The 15613-nt window shown below is 33.6% G+C and overlaps 2 protein-coding genes across 2 annotated transcripts; both read left to right on the forward strand.

The window, feature by feature from the left end:
* The first annotated feature begins 4305 nt into the window (after positions 1-4305).
* Positions 4306-6506, forward strand: LOC115967667 (pentatricopeptide repeat-containing protein At2g21090-like). Its single transcript, XM_031086807.1, has one exon. It carries the CDS (start codon positions 4364-4366, stop codon positions 6215-6217), a length of 1854 nt encoding a protein of 617 aa, XP_030942667.1. The 5' UTR covers positions 4306-4363; the 3' UTR covers positions 6218-6506.
* A 7256-nt stretch (positions 6507-13762) lies between these two features.
* Positions 13763-15034, forward strand: LOC115968630. Its single transcript, XM_031088067.1, has one exon. The coding sequence runs from the start codon at positions 13826-13828 to the stop codon at positions 14786-14788; it is 963 nt and encodes a 320-aa protein (XP_030943927.1). The 5' UTR covers positions 13763-13825; the 3' UTR covers positions 14789-15034.
* The last annotated feature ends 579 nt before the right edge of the window (positions 15035-15613 follow it).

The following is a 15613-nucleotide window of genomic DNA, read 5'->3' on the forward strand; positions in this document are numbered from 1 at the left end:
TTTTTTTTTGATACGAGATCTTATATTTTTTAATTGAAATGAAGGTCGGAAATTCAAAAGGTATTTAAGCGTCATTAAACACTACTTGAGATGATGTCTATTGTTTACATATACTCACAAGTCACACCTACATATGCTATGAGGAGTTTTATTTGATCCATCGTAAGCTAAAACATTAAAAATAAAATCTAACCTACCTCCTTGCAGCAATGTAGTTTTAGGTAGATATTATTTTTATTATAATTTGATAGTTATAGATAATTTAATTTCGAAAGAGAACCTCTTTCCCCATTATCCCTATTTTTTTTTTTTTCACTCTCTTGATTTTGAAGAGCATTTTTATCATTTTAGTCTAAAAATCATAACTTGTATTTTAAATTTCATCATTTTATTTTAACTCTATGTATGCGTTTGGATACTCCTTGCGTCTGGTCTCTTTTGCGTTTTCAGCTCTTTTTTTTTTTTTTGACCAGCGCCAAGTGCACTGTTCATGGGACATGAACAGTGCACCAAGGCATATGAACAGTAATCGTAGTGTAAACAGTAACTTTTTTATTATTTTCATTTTTTAGCAAAATAAGCGGTATCCAAACAGACCCAAGGATATATGGACTCTCTTAATTAATTGGAGTCTACTATGTGAGCATTTGGATAGGAATTATCCTGCGTCTGGCGTTTTGCGTTTTGCTTCTTCTTTTTTTTTTCACGCGTTTCAGCTTTTAGGAGACAAATTTTACTGTTCACGCACTGTTCATGGGACCCACAACCACTTTATTCAAAAATAAATAAAAATGGGGCCCACAGCACTATTCACACATTTAAAAATTATTTTGCTACAGTGTTTTCAGTTTTCAATTTTCAACAAAATAAACTGTATCCAAATAGACCCTATATATATATATTTGCTAAATGATATATGGGGCTCTTCGAATATCTAAGTAAGTAATTATAGAAAGACATCTCAAAAAAAAAAAAAAAAAGTAATTATAGAAAGAAATTCATTAGGAGTGGCCCCAATATGCTAGATAGAGGCTTAAACTCAAAGCATTGATAGATTCATGCAGCCTTAAGAAACACTAAATCAACTCATTGGAATTATTTTATTTTAACTAAATGATGATAAAACATTTTTTTTTTTTGAAAAATCAAAAATTGAGGCCACATAATTATATTATCTTAATAATAATATATGTGTGTTAACATCTTCATGAGCTAGTATATGTATAACCCTTTTGTGTTATGGGGGCCATTCCTGTATGAAATGGATATTACATGCAACTGATTCCACAAAATAATAAATTATCTCTTCACATTTGATACCATTCAGTAATAAAAAGTGTATATGTATATATTTTGTCTACTTAATTACTATAAGATTATTATAACTATCTATTCCACCTACAAGTAATTATGGATTATTTAATTTAATAGGTAATGATTTCTCCACACCTACCTTTTATTTTTCCTTTTCTTTCACCCCCCTACTAATTTTCCTAAATTTAATTACTGTTCCCCCCTTAATTACACAATTTAATTTCAATGTATTTGATTCTCAACAACAACAAAAAAAAGTATTTTGTATTTAAAATTTTGGCACTTCGCCAAAGGCCTTATAGCTGAATTGACATATCTCCATGCACAAAGTACTTGGAGGTCTAGGGCGGAAAATGTTTGAGCTATGGGGTTAACAACATGTTGTAATTATCTCTCAAAAAAAAAAAAATTTTGGCACTTCTATTAGATTATTTAGTAATGATTTCTTACACTGTTAAAATCACTTCTCCCTTGTTACAACTTTGGAATTATTAGGGGGAAAAGCTAGCTTTTGACAAGTAATTTAATTAAAACCTGATTCTCAAAAAAAAAAAAAAAATCAAAACCCTTAATTACCCTTAAATGCATAGAAGATTAGAAACAAATTTCAATAGAGAGTAACAATACTTTCCAAATTGTAAAGCAACTAATCAAATTAAATCAATTATATAACAAAAAATAATTGATATAAATAAGGACAAAATTTAGCTACAAAATTAGTCGTAGCCTAATATTATAACCTTACTTAATAAAATAAACATTACTACATATTTTAAAAATCTAATCGTTGAATTGTATATTCTTTATACTTTTAATACACATGTCAAATTTTGTATCAATCGAATATTATTTATTATATAATATATGATGATGCCGAAAATATCACCAGTAAGCCACATGGTCCTTGTGCGCTCCAAACAGCACTTGCACAATAAAAAGAAAGGACCTAGCAGAGAGCATCGGTGTGGTGCCGGCCAAATACCTTCCGAAGGTCAAGTCAGAACTATTCTCACAACTCTAGAGTGCTAGAGAGGGTAAATTATGCGTACTTTGGTTCGTGAGGGTGCTTGGGTTTTTATAGTAGTAGAGGTTGACCCCTTTTTCTTGGAGTAGAAGTCTTTTCCTTATAGGAGTCTTCTTGGGCGTATTTTGTGGAATCCTTTCCATATAGGAATCCCTCTTAGGTTTCCCAAAACATGGAAGGCAAGTCATTTTCTTATACACACAAACGTGGTTAGCAAGCATTCTTTGACTAATGCCGTCAGCTTATACTATGCCTTCAGTCTTAATCCCGTCAGCTTCAGGATCCCTTCAGCTTTATTATACCGTCAGCCTTAGGATGCCTTTGGTGCCTTTTCCTACAACTCTCGCCCGTCGACAGTCATTAATTGGGGGCTGACGGCTCAGTATATCCCGTCGGCCTTAGGATGCCTCTTTAGTGATTCTTCTGCAACCCTCGCCCGTCGACAGTCATTAAATGGGGGCTGACGGCTCAGTCGATCCCGTCATTTATAAACCGTCGGCTTATCTTTTGTGATCAATCTCTTTTATCCTTATCAATATATAATCTTATATTTTATAGATAATTTTAAACTGCAATAAATTTGAAATTTAAACAATTTATTGATGACATAGATATTGATCTTTAATTTTCAAGAAATTTTGCAAGTATGGAAGTATGGAGGATATAAGAAAAAGATGTAATCCAATTGTGGATTTGTCAAAATTCATCTCCAATAAAAAAATATTAAGTAAGGTTGTAGCCTTAAACTATAAACCAATTTTGTAACTAAACTTTGAACTATAAATAATCCAATAACAATTGACAACTTTGCTATTGTTTAATCCAATGACAATTGACAACTTTGCTATTGTTTAACAAATAATCAATGGTCATGCGAGATTTATTGTCCCTATATTGATATTTAACCAATACAGGATATAATAATGAATATTCAAAGTATGGAAAATCTATTTAAACATACATAACAAGGTCTCATTTTGACGAAATTTTAATATTTATAATTTGGATTATCTAATATTTTTATTATATCATATTCATGAAAGAGGGCGTAAGTAAGAATGTTTTTTTTTTCCCTACCTATCATTAGGTCAAGATATTAATGTGTGTGTGTTTTTTTAATTAAAATCTAGACAAAATATGAATCCATAATAATGAATATTCAAATTTAGATAAATTTATTTAATTATATGTAAAAGGCATGGTTTTAAAATTCGAAACAGTTGAAGAACTAGAATTGATTCGATTGCTGATTTTTCCTCGGCTTTTCTTGTTTTTACTATGGTCCAATTTTTAAAAAAGTGATAACAAGGTCTAATTTCAATGAAATGTCAATGGCTAGAATTTGGATTATTTAATATGTATATTATATGAGGTTTGAGAAAGAGAGTAAGATTAAAGAATGTGACAAAAAAAGACATAAAAAGAAGGATTGCAATTTTTTCATCTCTTTATTATCGAGTCAAGACATTAATGTGTATGCATGTGTGTTTTTTAATAATAAATCCATGGTATTCGATTCATAATGATTAGTCTTTATAATTTAGTCAATCTATCAATTTTTTTTTTTTTTTAATGTAAGTGGGATTTGTACCCAAACCTCCTATTCAATAAATAAAAAAAATCCTAAACCCCTAAACTCCTTAAAAAAAAAAAAAAAATCCTAAAGAAATGAGTTAACTGGAACCCAAACAAGAAGAGCTAACTCAAACCCATTAAATGGACCTCAAATCATAGACTTTGAACTTTTTTTTTCCAACTTTATATTTTTTTCATCCTTTTAATGATATAGGAGGGAATTTAGATATATATTTTTAATTTTAATTTTATTTAATTTAGGTTCTTGAACTTGCAATTTTTGTTAAGCTTCAAGTTTTAATAGAGATTAGCCCATCTATTTCAAAAAAAAAAAAAAAGGGATTAGCCCATCGAAAAAGGCCCACAAAGTGGTGTCATTGATCACAGGCGGCTATGCTGCTCGGCGGAGCTGACCTCTAAACCCCCAACATAGATGAAGTCGTTTATGCAATGCCCTCTCTCTCTTCCCCATCTCTCAGACTCACTCACGAAACGTTTCGCTCCAGACCCAGCAACAAACGCTCATTCTCAACCCAACCTTGCATTGTCCAATCAATCTTCAACCTTGCTTCCCAAGGTCACCTCTCCCAAGCCATTTCTTCGCTCGAGCTCTTAGCTCGCAAAGGCCTCCGCTTGCCTTCGAATTCTCTCTCCTATCTCTTGCAACAGTGCGCAAACGCCAGGTCTCTTAGAGAAGCCAAATGGGTTCACCTCCATTTGAAGCTCACGGGTCTAAAGCACCCCACTACGTTTTTATCGAACCAATTGATAGTTACTTACTGCAAATGTGGCGACGAAGTTGAAGCACGCAAGGTGTTTGATAAAATGTCTGTGAGGAATTTGTACAGCTGGAACAATATGCTTTCTGGGTATGCTAAAATGGGGATGATTAAGCCGGCTAAGAAGTTGTTTGATAAAATGCCCGAGAAGGATGTTGTGTCGTGGAACACTATGGTTATTGCTTATGCAAAGAGTGGGCATTCTGATGAGGCTTTGAGGTTTTATAGGGAGCTTAGGAGACTGTCTATTGGGTATAATGAGTTTAGTTTTGCTGGTGTTTTGACGGTTTGTGTGAAGTTAAAGGAATTAGAGCTTGCTAGGCAGGTTCATGGGCAGGTTTTGGTTGCTGGGTTTATGTCAAATGTGGTGATTTCTAGTTCTGTTGTTGATGCTTATGCAAAGTGTGGGGAGATGGGAGATGCAAGGAGAATTTTTGATGACATGAGTGTAAGGGATGTCCTTGCTTGGACAACTCTAGTTTCAGGATATGCTAAATGGGGGGATATGGAATCAGCTAGTGAATTGTTTGTTCGAATGCCCGAGAAAAACCCTGTATCATGGACAGCATTGATTGCTGGCTATACAAGAAATGCTCTGGGGCATGAAGCGCTTGAATTGTTTACGAAAATGATGACGCTTCAAGTTAGACCTGATCAATTCACATTTAGTAGTTGCCTTTGTGCTTGTGCCAGTGTAGCTTCACTCAAGCATGGGAAACAGTTACATGCGTATTTGCTACGAACTAATTTTAGGCCTAATACTATAGTTGTGAGCTCTCTCATTGACATGTATTCAAAATGTGGGTGTTTGGAAATTGGCAAATTGGTTTTTGATCTTATGGGTGATAAGCGAGATGTTGTGTTGTGGAATACAATGATGTCTGCCTTAGCGCAGCATGGTCATGGTGAGGAGGCAATGAAGATGTTAGATGACATGGTAAGATCAGGCTTGAAGCCAGATAGGATCACATTTGTTGTAATTCTCAATGCCTGTAGTCATTCAGGTCTTGTGTCAGAAGGGCTTAAGGTTTTCAATTCCATGATGTGTGACCATGGCATTGTTCCTGATCAAGAACATTATGCATGCTTAGTTGACATCTTGGGCCGAGCTGGATGTTTTGACGAGTTGATGAAACAGCTTGAGAAGATGTCTTGTAAGCCTGGTGATCAAGTTTTGAATGCCTTAATTGGTGTTTGTCGAATTCATGGAAATATAGAGTTGGGAAGAAAAGCAGCTGAATGCCTCATCGAATTGGAACCCCAATCCTCTGCTCCCTATGTTTTACTTTCAAGTATATATGCTGTGCTTGGAAGATGGGAGTTGGTAGAGAAGGTGAGAAAGCTTATGGATGAGAGACAAGTAAGGAAAGAGCGTGCCGTCAGTTGGATAGAAATTGAAAATAAAGTGAATGCTTTCACAGTAGCAGATAGATTTCACCCTCTGAAAGAAGTAATATACTCAGTTTTGGAACATTTAACTGGACAGATGGAAGAAGATCCTTTGTTACTTGATGCCGAAAGGTAAATTTCATCTATTTTGTCCTCTGTTGAGTGGTTTCTAGGGGGACCAACGGAAATTATATTTGTAGTCAACTCCATAACTTGTAACATTTTTCTGTACCCTTCACAAGTTGGCCTTCGATCCGGATTAGATTCTATACAATTGAATCTCCACACTGAAACCACACTGAAATACTTGTGAAATTTTATTCCAAAAATCAGATAGTTGTCTCCAGGGAAGATATTTTGCTTCCTTTTGTATCATTATTTTGTCTCAGTGATTCTTGAATAAAACTGATAAAGAGCTTTGTGAATTCAACGAATCCATATTTTTGACATTTGATTATGGTGTGAAATGCAGTATGTATTATCTATTTTGGTAATTGTTTCATGTTAATGGGTTAGCATAATATAGCTTTAAAAGTTAAAACCACATGTAGACTATGAGGCTTTCCAGTTCAGTTAAGGTGGCATCCACTTTTTTGTACATATGGAGGGTATGCTTTGTCCAATTGGAAAGAAAGAAAGAAAAAAGAGGGGGGGGGGGTCGTTTCCTGGTTATTCTTACTGGGTATAGTCATGTAAATTGCAAGTATTCTCTGCAAGGAAACATATTAGGTTTGCAATTTGGGTAGCCTGTATATGGCCCAACCTCAACCTTATCCAATGAATCGGCAGGTTTGGGCTGAAGTTGTTGGTCATAGGGTTGGACTTAAAATCCAATCAAGTTGAGCCTCAGTTTGAGGCACAGTCAAACCAATCCCATTCCAACTGGACTTGTGTATGATGATTAATAGTGAGAGTAACTGTGTATACTGTATTTAACACAATATTATAAATAGTCAATTGTTTAACCATTGCTAATTGCATTCTGGATAAAGTCCTGGCATTATTTGATATTAGATGCTTTTAATTGAATGTCAGAGGTATACATTGTCTTTATAAAATTCCCTAGAATTTTCTTAAAAGCAATTATATTGAAGTGTTCAAGTACCCTCAGTTAATTTGATACTTGGGAAATTATTTGAAAGGCCCATAGTTTAAACCATCTTTCATATTAGGTCCTAGGTTTTAAATTTTGTTGATTAAAGTCTCAAATTTATGAAAATCATTTCAATCTGAAGCCTTTGTCAATCTCTATCATTCATTTATGTTATTCTGGTAGTAACAGAGCAGAATAAAGCAAGGAGCTATCGATTAAACTCTGTTTTTCACTTAGGGCTTGTTCATACATCAATTTGGTAGACACTGAATAGAGAGGGCAGAGAGAGAAAGTTTCGCTTAGAGTGAGATAATGATTGCTAGAAAATCGAACCTAGTTACCTAGGTGAAACACAGTTTTATCAATGCTTTCCTCTTTTTCTCTTCCCTATCTGTTACTACCTAGAATAACGAAAATGAATAACAACCTAATTTGAAACATGGTATAAACTTTGCGCCTTTTTCTGTAATTTACCCTTGATACTTTGTAAAAATGTCTCTGCAATTTGTTTGATAAATGGAAACTGTAGATTAATTGACATCCCACACTTCCCAAACAAGCTGACCCACTTGATGTAACTTGCCCAAAATTATATTTTGCAATACCAGCCTGAGATGGGGTGGGGTTGGCTTTTTGTGCAACCTGTTTAACAGTTGCGCTTGGCTTTGGACCTTTGGTGGGATAAACTCAACATATTCAGTCATTGATACAGCAGCTATAGGCTTGATAATCGATACTATATTTGGTGACTGTTTATTCTTCTGTTATCCCCTTTTTCAAGCCTAGAGATCTTAAAGAAGCAAGTTTTGTGTGTTTTACTTTTATTACTTTATAAATCAACGATACTTGTAAATCACAATCGATACATTTTATTGCTGTGAATTGTTTATGTTATCAAACCTCTTTTAACAACTCTCATATGTTTCTCAAAAAAAAAAAAACTCTCATACAATACTCTTCTCGCCCATCATTTTAGTCAGACTTATTTTTCTGTTATTATTTTAAAGAGATTATTGATTTCATTTAGTGAATTTCAAAGCAATCTGTGGTGGTGAGATCTCTTCAGAAAACCTGTTAAATGAAGTGATCTAAAACCAAATCTGGAGGAGGTCTGGGTTTGTACAGTTTATGTTCCATAAATTGAACCAGAAGCATTATTTTGTATCTTTATACATTAAAACCAATCAATAACCTGTTTTGACTCCTTAAGAGAATCGCATGTTCTTGCAGTGCTTTATAGCGTATACTTGTATAATATTTTGGTTATCAACTAATTTATTAGATTTCCTGCCAGTTGCTCAGTCCTAATCAGTAATAGGACTCATTCATAGCCCACACACACCAAAAAAAAGAAAAGAAAAAGAAGAAGAAGAAGAAGCTTAATGAAGTGCTTTCCTAATCTTTCTTTTTTTTTTTTGTTTTTTTTTTGTGTGTCTGTCTATAAGTATATATAATATAGTTGTTTCTATGTTTGAAATGACAATTTATAAATTTGTTTTTTTCGTAGTGTTGAATTGAGATATAATTCAGTGGATGCTACATCTCTTATCTATCGTTAAAGTGAACCCAAAGCAATAAGAAAAGACCAAAAAAGAGGAAAAACAGTAGGAGCTACCATGGAAATCATGTAAGGGAATTTGGGGCTCAAGCTCTGATCATGGAAGTCACATCAGCTCTTTTACCTTATTTTGTTTGTTGTACAATATCAGTAATTAGAAAGCAACTACAACTTGTCATTACCTGAATTATTGAGCCTTGGAACTATATATTACATGCACATGGTGGAGCCATGAAGCTTCTTGATTGAAGGGCTTTCTTTTTATGATCACTTGTACGTGATAATCCTACAGGACCATCAAATCCTTCCAGCTCATACGAATCATGTGAATGATTTTGGCTTCTCTGCTTTCTCACTCAGTTCATACATAAGGTAGGCTGATGTTTAATAAAATTAATAGCTTGTGACCATATTTTAGAACATCAGTAGAATTAATAACTGGAAGCTTTGCTTTATGTCTTTGGCAGGAAGGGAACTGCATTGATGATTGTATATGTGTTCACTAATTGGGTAGCAAGTATCAATGTGGAAAAATCTTGAATTTGGCATAACTGGCAATGTTAACATCGGATGATTTGTTTATTTTTGTGAGAGTTTGGTGAAAATTACCTCTAGATGTCACAGTTGGTCCCTTGATCAAATGAATATAATTAATGAATGAACAATGTTAGGGATGACCCTTTTTTTTTTAATAAAAAATTTATTTTTATGATCTTTTTTCATAAGTTTGTTTTATAGGCAGATAGTGGGCAAAGACAGGAAATACCAGTGACATTAATATTGGACTATCACCTAAACTCATGTTAAAGTGGTAAGTTATAATTGGAGTAATATTATTTTCCTATGTGTTCACTGTTGACACAATTTTTATTATGCATTAATCACAATATATTGTGCAAGAGGTTGTGAAAAAATAGTGAAAAGTTGACACCTAAACTTATTTGTTGATCAATTAAATTAATAGGTAGATCTTGACCCTTGATTTTATTTCCGCAGGAGGGACCATCTTCATCATCTTTTGTTATCCTTTTGTCTATTGCTTCATTTGATTTACTTGTCTTTTTTGTTTACTTTATTAGTGTTTAAGGCAATGATAGAGAAATTTTCCTTCAATTGGGCATGCTTCAACGATGTGGTTGAGCACCTACTAAGCCACCTGCATCATGTAGGCCAGAGATGGTCGAAAACCTCACCAATACATACCCATATCCACACTCCTCAATTTTACAACATGATTGCAATATCATCACTTTCATAGAATGGATCACTTACGTAGAAATAGATATCGTACATAAAGGATCATGTCTTTGGTGAAAAGTAAAATTATTATTTACCAATCATAAGTTAACACGTAAATATGTTGTGAAATTTGGTGGAGATTTAATTGCCTCTAAAATTTTCCCCAAACCTAATAAAGTTTAACTTTTTTATTTTAGTAAAATAAATAAAAACCTATAAAACAATATTTACATTTTTTCTTGAATCCTAAATGGATTTACATTTTTAACCAATGCATTCACGATATTATTTTATATTATGCTTGTTTCTTACCAAATAATGGCATACTTTGCCAAAAAAAAAAAAAAAACCAACATAATGAGTATTTTGCTGGTCCATCTATAAAACCACCTTTTCAATTTTCAAACCTAAATTCATATTATATTTACGTGTCAACTTGTGATTAAATTTCAGTACTTTCATGTGATTTACCACATGAATTTGAGCATGTTGTGTCAACTTGTACATCAATCACGAGTTGAAACTCAAATAGAGTGTATATTTGGATGTGGGAAGGGATGTAATCCTAACATTATTCGTATTTTGCCCATCTATCTAGCTGGAGAAGCAATCAAAATATAAATAAAACTTTCCTATTTAATTCACTAAAATATATGGGAACTATAGTTGGTAACATAAATTTACAACCTTCGTTTCCAAATTAATAAGAAAACTCTACGCATCTTAGATGGGAGCTATAACTATAGCTGTTAATAACCTTTATTTTTTTTTTTTCCAAATTAAAAAAGAAAACCTTATAAAATTTAGAAAATTTAAATGAAATTCTTCCTAAAAATAAAAACTATCATTTTATTTTTTATTTGTTTTACCTTAAAAGTTTTCACCAATATATAAATCCACCTAAAGTTCACTTTTATGTGAGATTACAATGTTTGTTTGTCCTCAGCATTTTCATTTAGTTTTTATATGTACTACTTTTTAAAATCTCACTTTTTTTTCAAATTTTAAAGTATAAATATATTTTAGCATTCTATTAAGAAAAAAAAATGTAATTACACACTACCCCAAATTTGAAGGAAAATAAGTGATATCAAGCACACAAAAAGTGTAAGAGAGGAATAGTATTCGTACCTAGAAATGTGTTAAAGAATCTTAAAACTTGATGGTATTGTCTAGTTTTTCTTATAGGGTAACTTAAGTTTAAATTCTCTTCCTCCTAATTGTTGTTAAAAAAACAGAACAATCCAAGTTTGTTTTCGTTGAATAAAAAAGTAGCAACCTTGAAGATTGTTGATACCCATTTTCGCAACACATTTCGTACAAGCCCGATTCAAATAAGCCCGACTTCCTTGTGGGCTCAATTCATGTATTATATTATATTTTATTCTTTTAAGCATGACCCAAACCTATGTGACTTATTGGGGAAATTGAGGAAGTGTGGTCTGGAGGGTATGGGTCGGTTCCTTTCGGACCTTTTGCATGAGCCCAGTCCATGAATGCTACCAAGTGGGCAAGGAACACTGGTAGCACCTCAGGCTTATGGAGGAGGTCTTGTATCCAAAATTTCCACCCCAAAATAGCTTTTATGCTCTATGTGACTGTGGCCCAAAGTTTCTACCCAAACCATTTTTTTCCTTTAAACATAGTTTGCTCCCATTGGCCAACTCCATCTGCTAGCCCTCACTTAGGTGACCCTCCCAATGGTCTGAAATTTCTGACCAAAGGCAACCAATTAAAGAAAACCCACTTTATTTCCAAAATCATGCTAAAAGCATACCAAACTCTTCCTTAAATAAAAGCAACCCAAGCCAAAACACCAAAATAGTATCATAGGGGATAAAAGCCTCTTCCACTACTCAAAAACCAGTCACTTAGAGCACCCCAAGTTCAATACAAAAGGCCCCAATCAGATTCAAAATGGAGGAGCCACGTTCTACCTAGAACCCTGAAACTTCAGAGCAAAAAACCCATTTAGCTATTCAACAATCTTACAATTCCGAAACTTGGGGGTGGAAATATGGGTATAGGGGAACCTTCCCTTTCTTCCTCACGATCTCCCTCAATTTCCTCTTCTATGTGACTGTGGGTCGAAATTTCAGACCTGTTAAACCACGTTTTCCCTATAGAGCTGAAACTTGAGAGCGAAAACCTACTGAGCCAAGAGACATTCTCACAATTCTGAACCTTAGGAGTGGAAATATGGGTACAGGGGAACCTTCCCTCTCTTCCTCACGACCTTTCTCATTTTCTTTTTCTGTGTGACTGTGGGTCGAAATTTCAGACCTGTTATGTTTTTATGCTTTTTCTGCACTTTCATTGTTAGCATTTTGATTTTCTCTTGTCAAAGCACCATTAGCTTTTTGTTCATTATACATTTGGAATTTTGGGCTTGATTCTCCACAAATAAACACTTCTAAAGAACCCAAGGGGAGATTTGGGCCATTTTCACATTTTCAGCCCTTGTCGCAAAAACGTCCCCGACAAAGATGTGAACAAGCTAATTACAAGAATTACTGCTTTCTAGTAAATAAAATTTTCTTGGTCGATAATGGTTTTTTTTTTTTTTTTGCCTCTTCTTTTATTATATGATTATTTTTTTCCTAGTCTTTTCTTCTCTCTATGATTTGCCCAGCCAAAGAAGAAAGTTATATTTATTTTTTTTGAGAATCAAAGTTACATTTAAAACTTAAATGAAAAAAAACGAGCGTATTAATATTTGTTGAGACCACTAAAATTTAGTGAGAAATAGACCTAACCCCCTTTTTTTTTAGAGATAGAAAAAGACCTAACCTGAAACCAGTAAATAAAATGACTCACAGTATTCACATTGGAGCTTTTTTTTGTTTTTTTTTTTGAGCTAAAATGATAGAATTGGAGCTATTAAAATAGCAATGGTAGATCATAGATGAGTCTAAATCTAATTATTGAGTCATTGACAATAGAACTGACTTGTAAGACAACCATGTTTTGATATTTTTATGGAAAAACAAGGAAGCCATTATTTGACCTTTTAGTGCCTTTAGAGCAAAGATTAATGACTAATGTGACACACGCTAATAAATTAAATTAAATATAGTCCCTTTTATTTTTTAAACTGAAAATATAGTCCCTCTATAAAAACTTTATTCCATGATGCATTATGCTAAAATTAATTAATTTTTTAATAATATAATATTGGATTTAAATTCTAAATATTTTCATTAAAAATACTGAAAATTTTCTATCAGAGCTACAAAGCGCTTAGAAGTATGCTAAAATTAATTTATTTATTCAATCTATTTAACTTATATACAACTTTTAAACAATTGTTTCTCAACAAAAAAAAAAAAAAACTTTTAAACAATTTATTTTTAAAATCTAGATATCTAATAAACCAACAAAAATAATTAAGCTCTCACAAACAATAAAGATACAAAAGAACAAAACAAAAACGCAGATAAATTTGGATAGCCATACAAGTGGACCAAACAAAGGAGAAACATCGATTATAACTCTCCACCAATAATGCAATCATAGCCGGCCCACCTAACCAAAGAAAATACGATAGTCCCATCATCACAATTCACAAAACCAAAAATCTTGTAGGTAATATTGAGGAAGGTGCAAGGTGGTGGAGTAGAAAAGTAAGCTATCTGTCTCTCTCACTGTCTTTTTTTAATAATCCAACAACTCAAATACCATAATAAACATCACTTTTTGGCGTTACAATGTCTCTTATTAAAACCCAAAAACCTATTCTTTTTTCTTTGTACAGCTACAACCTATACCAATAAGAAAAAGAAACAAAAACAAACCCCACAAGCAAAAACTAGAAGAAGAAGAAGAAAAACTTACAGGTTTTATTCTTCTTCTTAATGGGTTCTCAGATCTCTAAGCAAGCGGAGAAAAGAAAGGCAATCAAAACTGAGAAGAAATGCCTGTGTGATCTCCAAGAAAGCTGTGGCCCTGAGTTTCCGGGGTGTGAATACAGGCCAAAAGATAGAAAGAACTGGATGTCTGAGCTCAACCCAGAAAAGCTTCGGGTGAATCAGATAGTATGGCCTGGAACCCATGATTCAGCTACAAACAAGATTGGCATTCCATGCATATCTCGACCTTTTGCACAATGTCAAAACTTGTCTATCTATCGTCAACTTGTGAGGGGTACAAGGGTTCTTGATGTCAGGGTTCAAGAGGATCGTCGTGTGTGTCATGGAATCCTTAAAACCTATAGTATTGATGTTGTCATCAATGATATCAAGAAGTTTTTGTCTGAGACAAAGTCAGAGATTATAATCTTGGAGATTAGGACTGAGTTTGGTCATGAAGACCCTGTTGACTTTGATAAGTACTTAGAGGATCAGCTTGGAGAGTTTCTGATTCATCAGGATGATCATGCGTTTGGAAAAACAGTGGCAGAGTTATTGCCAAAGAGAGTTATTTGTGTATGGAAGCCAAGGAAATCAGCTCACCCAAAGCCTGGGAGTCCCTTATGGAGTGGTGGGTATTTGAAGGATAATTGGATTGACACAGATTTGCCATCAACAAAGTTTGAGAGTAATTTGAAGCATTTGAGTGAGCAGCCACCGGTTTCATCAAGGAAATTCTTTTACAGGGTGGAGAACACTGCCACACCACAGGTTGATAACCCAATTGTTTGTGTTAAGCCTGTGACTAGAAGGATTCACAAGTATTCAAGGTTGTTTATCACTCAGTGTTTCTCTAGGGGTTTTGGTGATAGGTTGCAGATCTACTCCACTGATTTCATTGATGAGGATTTTGTTGATGCTTGTGTTGGGGTTACTCATGCAAGGATTGAAGGGAAAGCCCAAATTTGATACATGTTTCATAATCTCCTTGCATACTATAATTTTCTGCATCCATGAAATTTGTTGGTTTATTATCAATGGTATTTGCTATGTTAATTTGTTTGTTTGTACATTTAATACTGTGTTTGTTTGTTTTTTTATGTAATATATGATGTATAATGGGCTTGGTTAATTAGTTGTATATTGGGGACGAGTTGCTTTTGGTTTACATAATCTTCTGGATAAGCAAGAAGTTCTCCTTTCTGGTTTTGGTTTTCCCTTTTCACTACAATGTTGTGTGTGTTCTTGCTTCAACAAAGTCCTCCTTCCCCTTAAGCTGCATGGAAAGTACATATTTTTTAACTTCTAATTATCTGAGCATATGTGCATGCATAGTGAATATTATCTGTTAGTAATATAGTATGCTATGAAAATAGACTGCTTCTATAACTGGATCAGTAAGCAAGTTGTAAATTGGAGGGTTTTGAAATGAAAAAGATTGACAGCCTCCATGTTTGTATACACAACAAGGGTTCACTTTTATTTGCCATATCTAAAAAACGTAGAAAGCCACCCCAATATTGGCAATATGTAGGCTACATTTTGCTGATTTTAGATCAAATTATGTAACGTATTTGGCCCCAAGTTACGATAAGTTTGTTACATGTTACTAGCAACGATAATTACCATCCAACCCATTAATCCTTCCATAAAATTATTTTGTACATTGGATATACATATATCTCAAACATAAAATTTATTTTTATGTTAGGGTGTAATACACTGAGTTTATAGAATAATCTCTTCTCAAGGAACTTAAAAATTATTATAACCATTAATCATATTTTCCTTCCT

This window comes from Quercus lobata, chromosome 11, assembly GCF_001633185.2.
Source record: "Quercus lobata isolate SW786 chromosome 11, ValleyOak3.0 Primary Assembly, whole genome shotgun sequence".
NCBI lineage: Eukaryota > Viridiplantae > Streptophyta > Magnoliopsida > Fagales > Fagaceae > Quercus > Quercus lobata.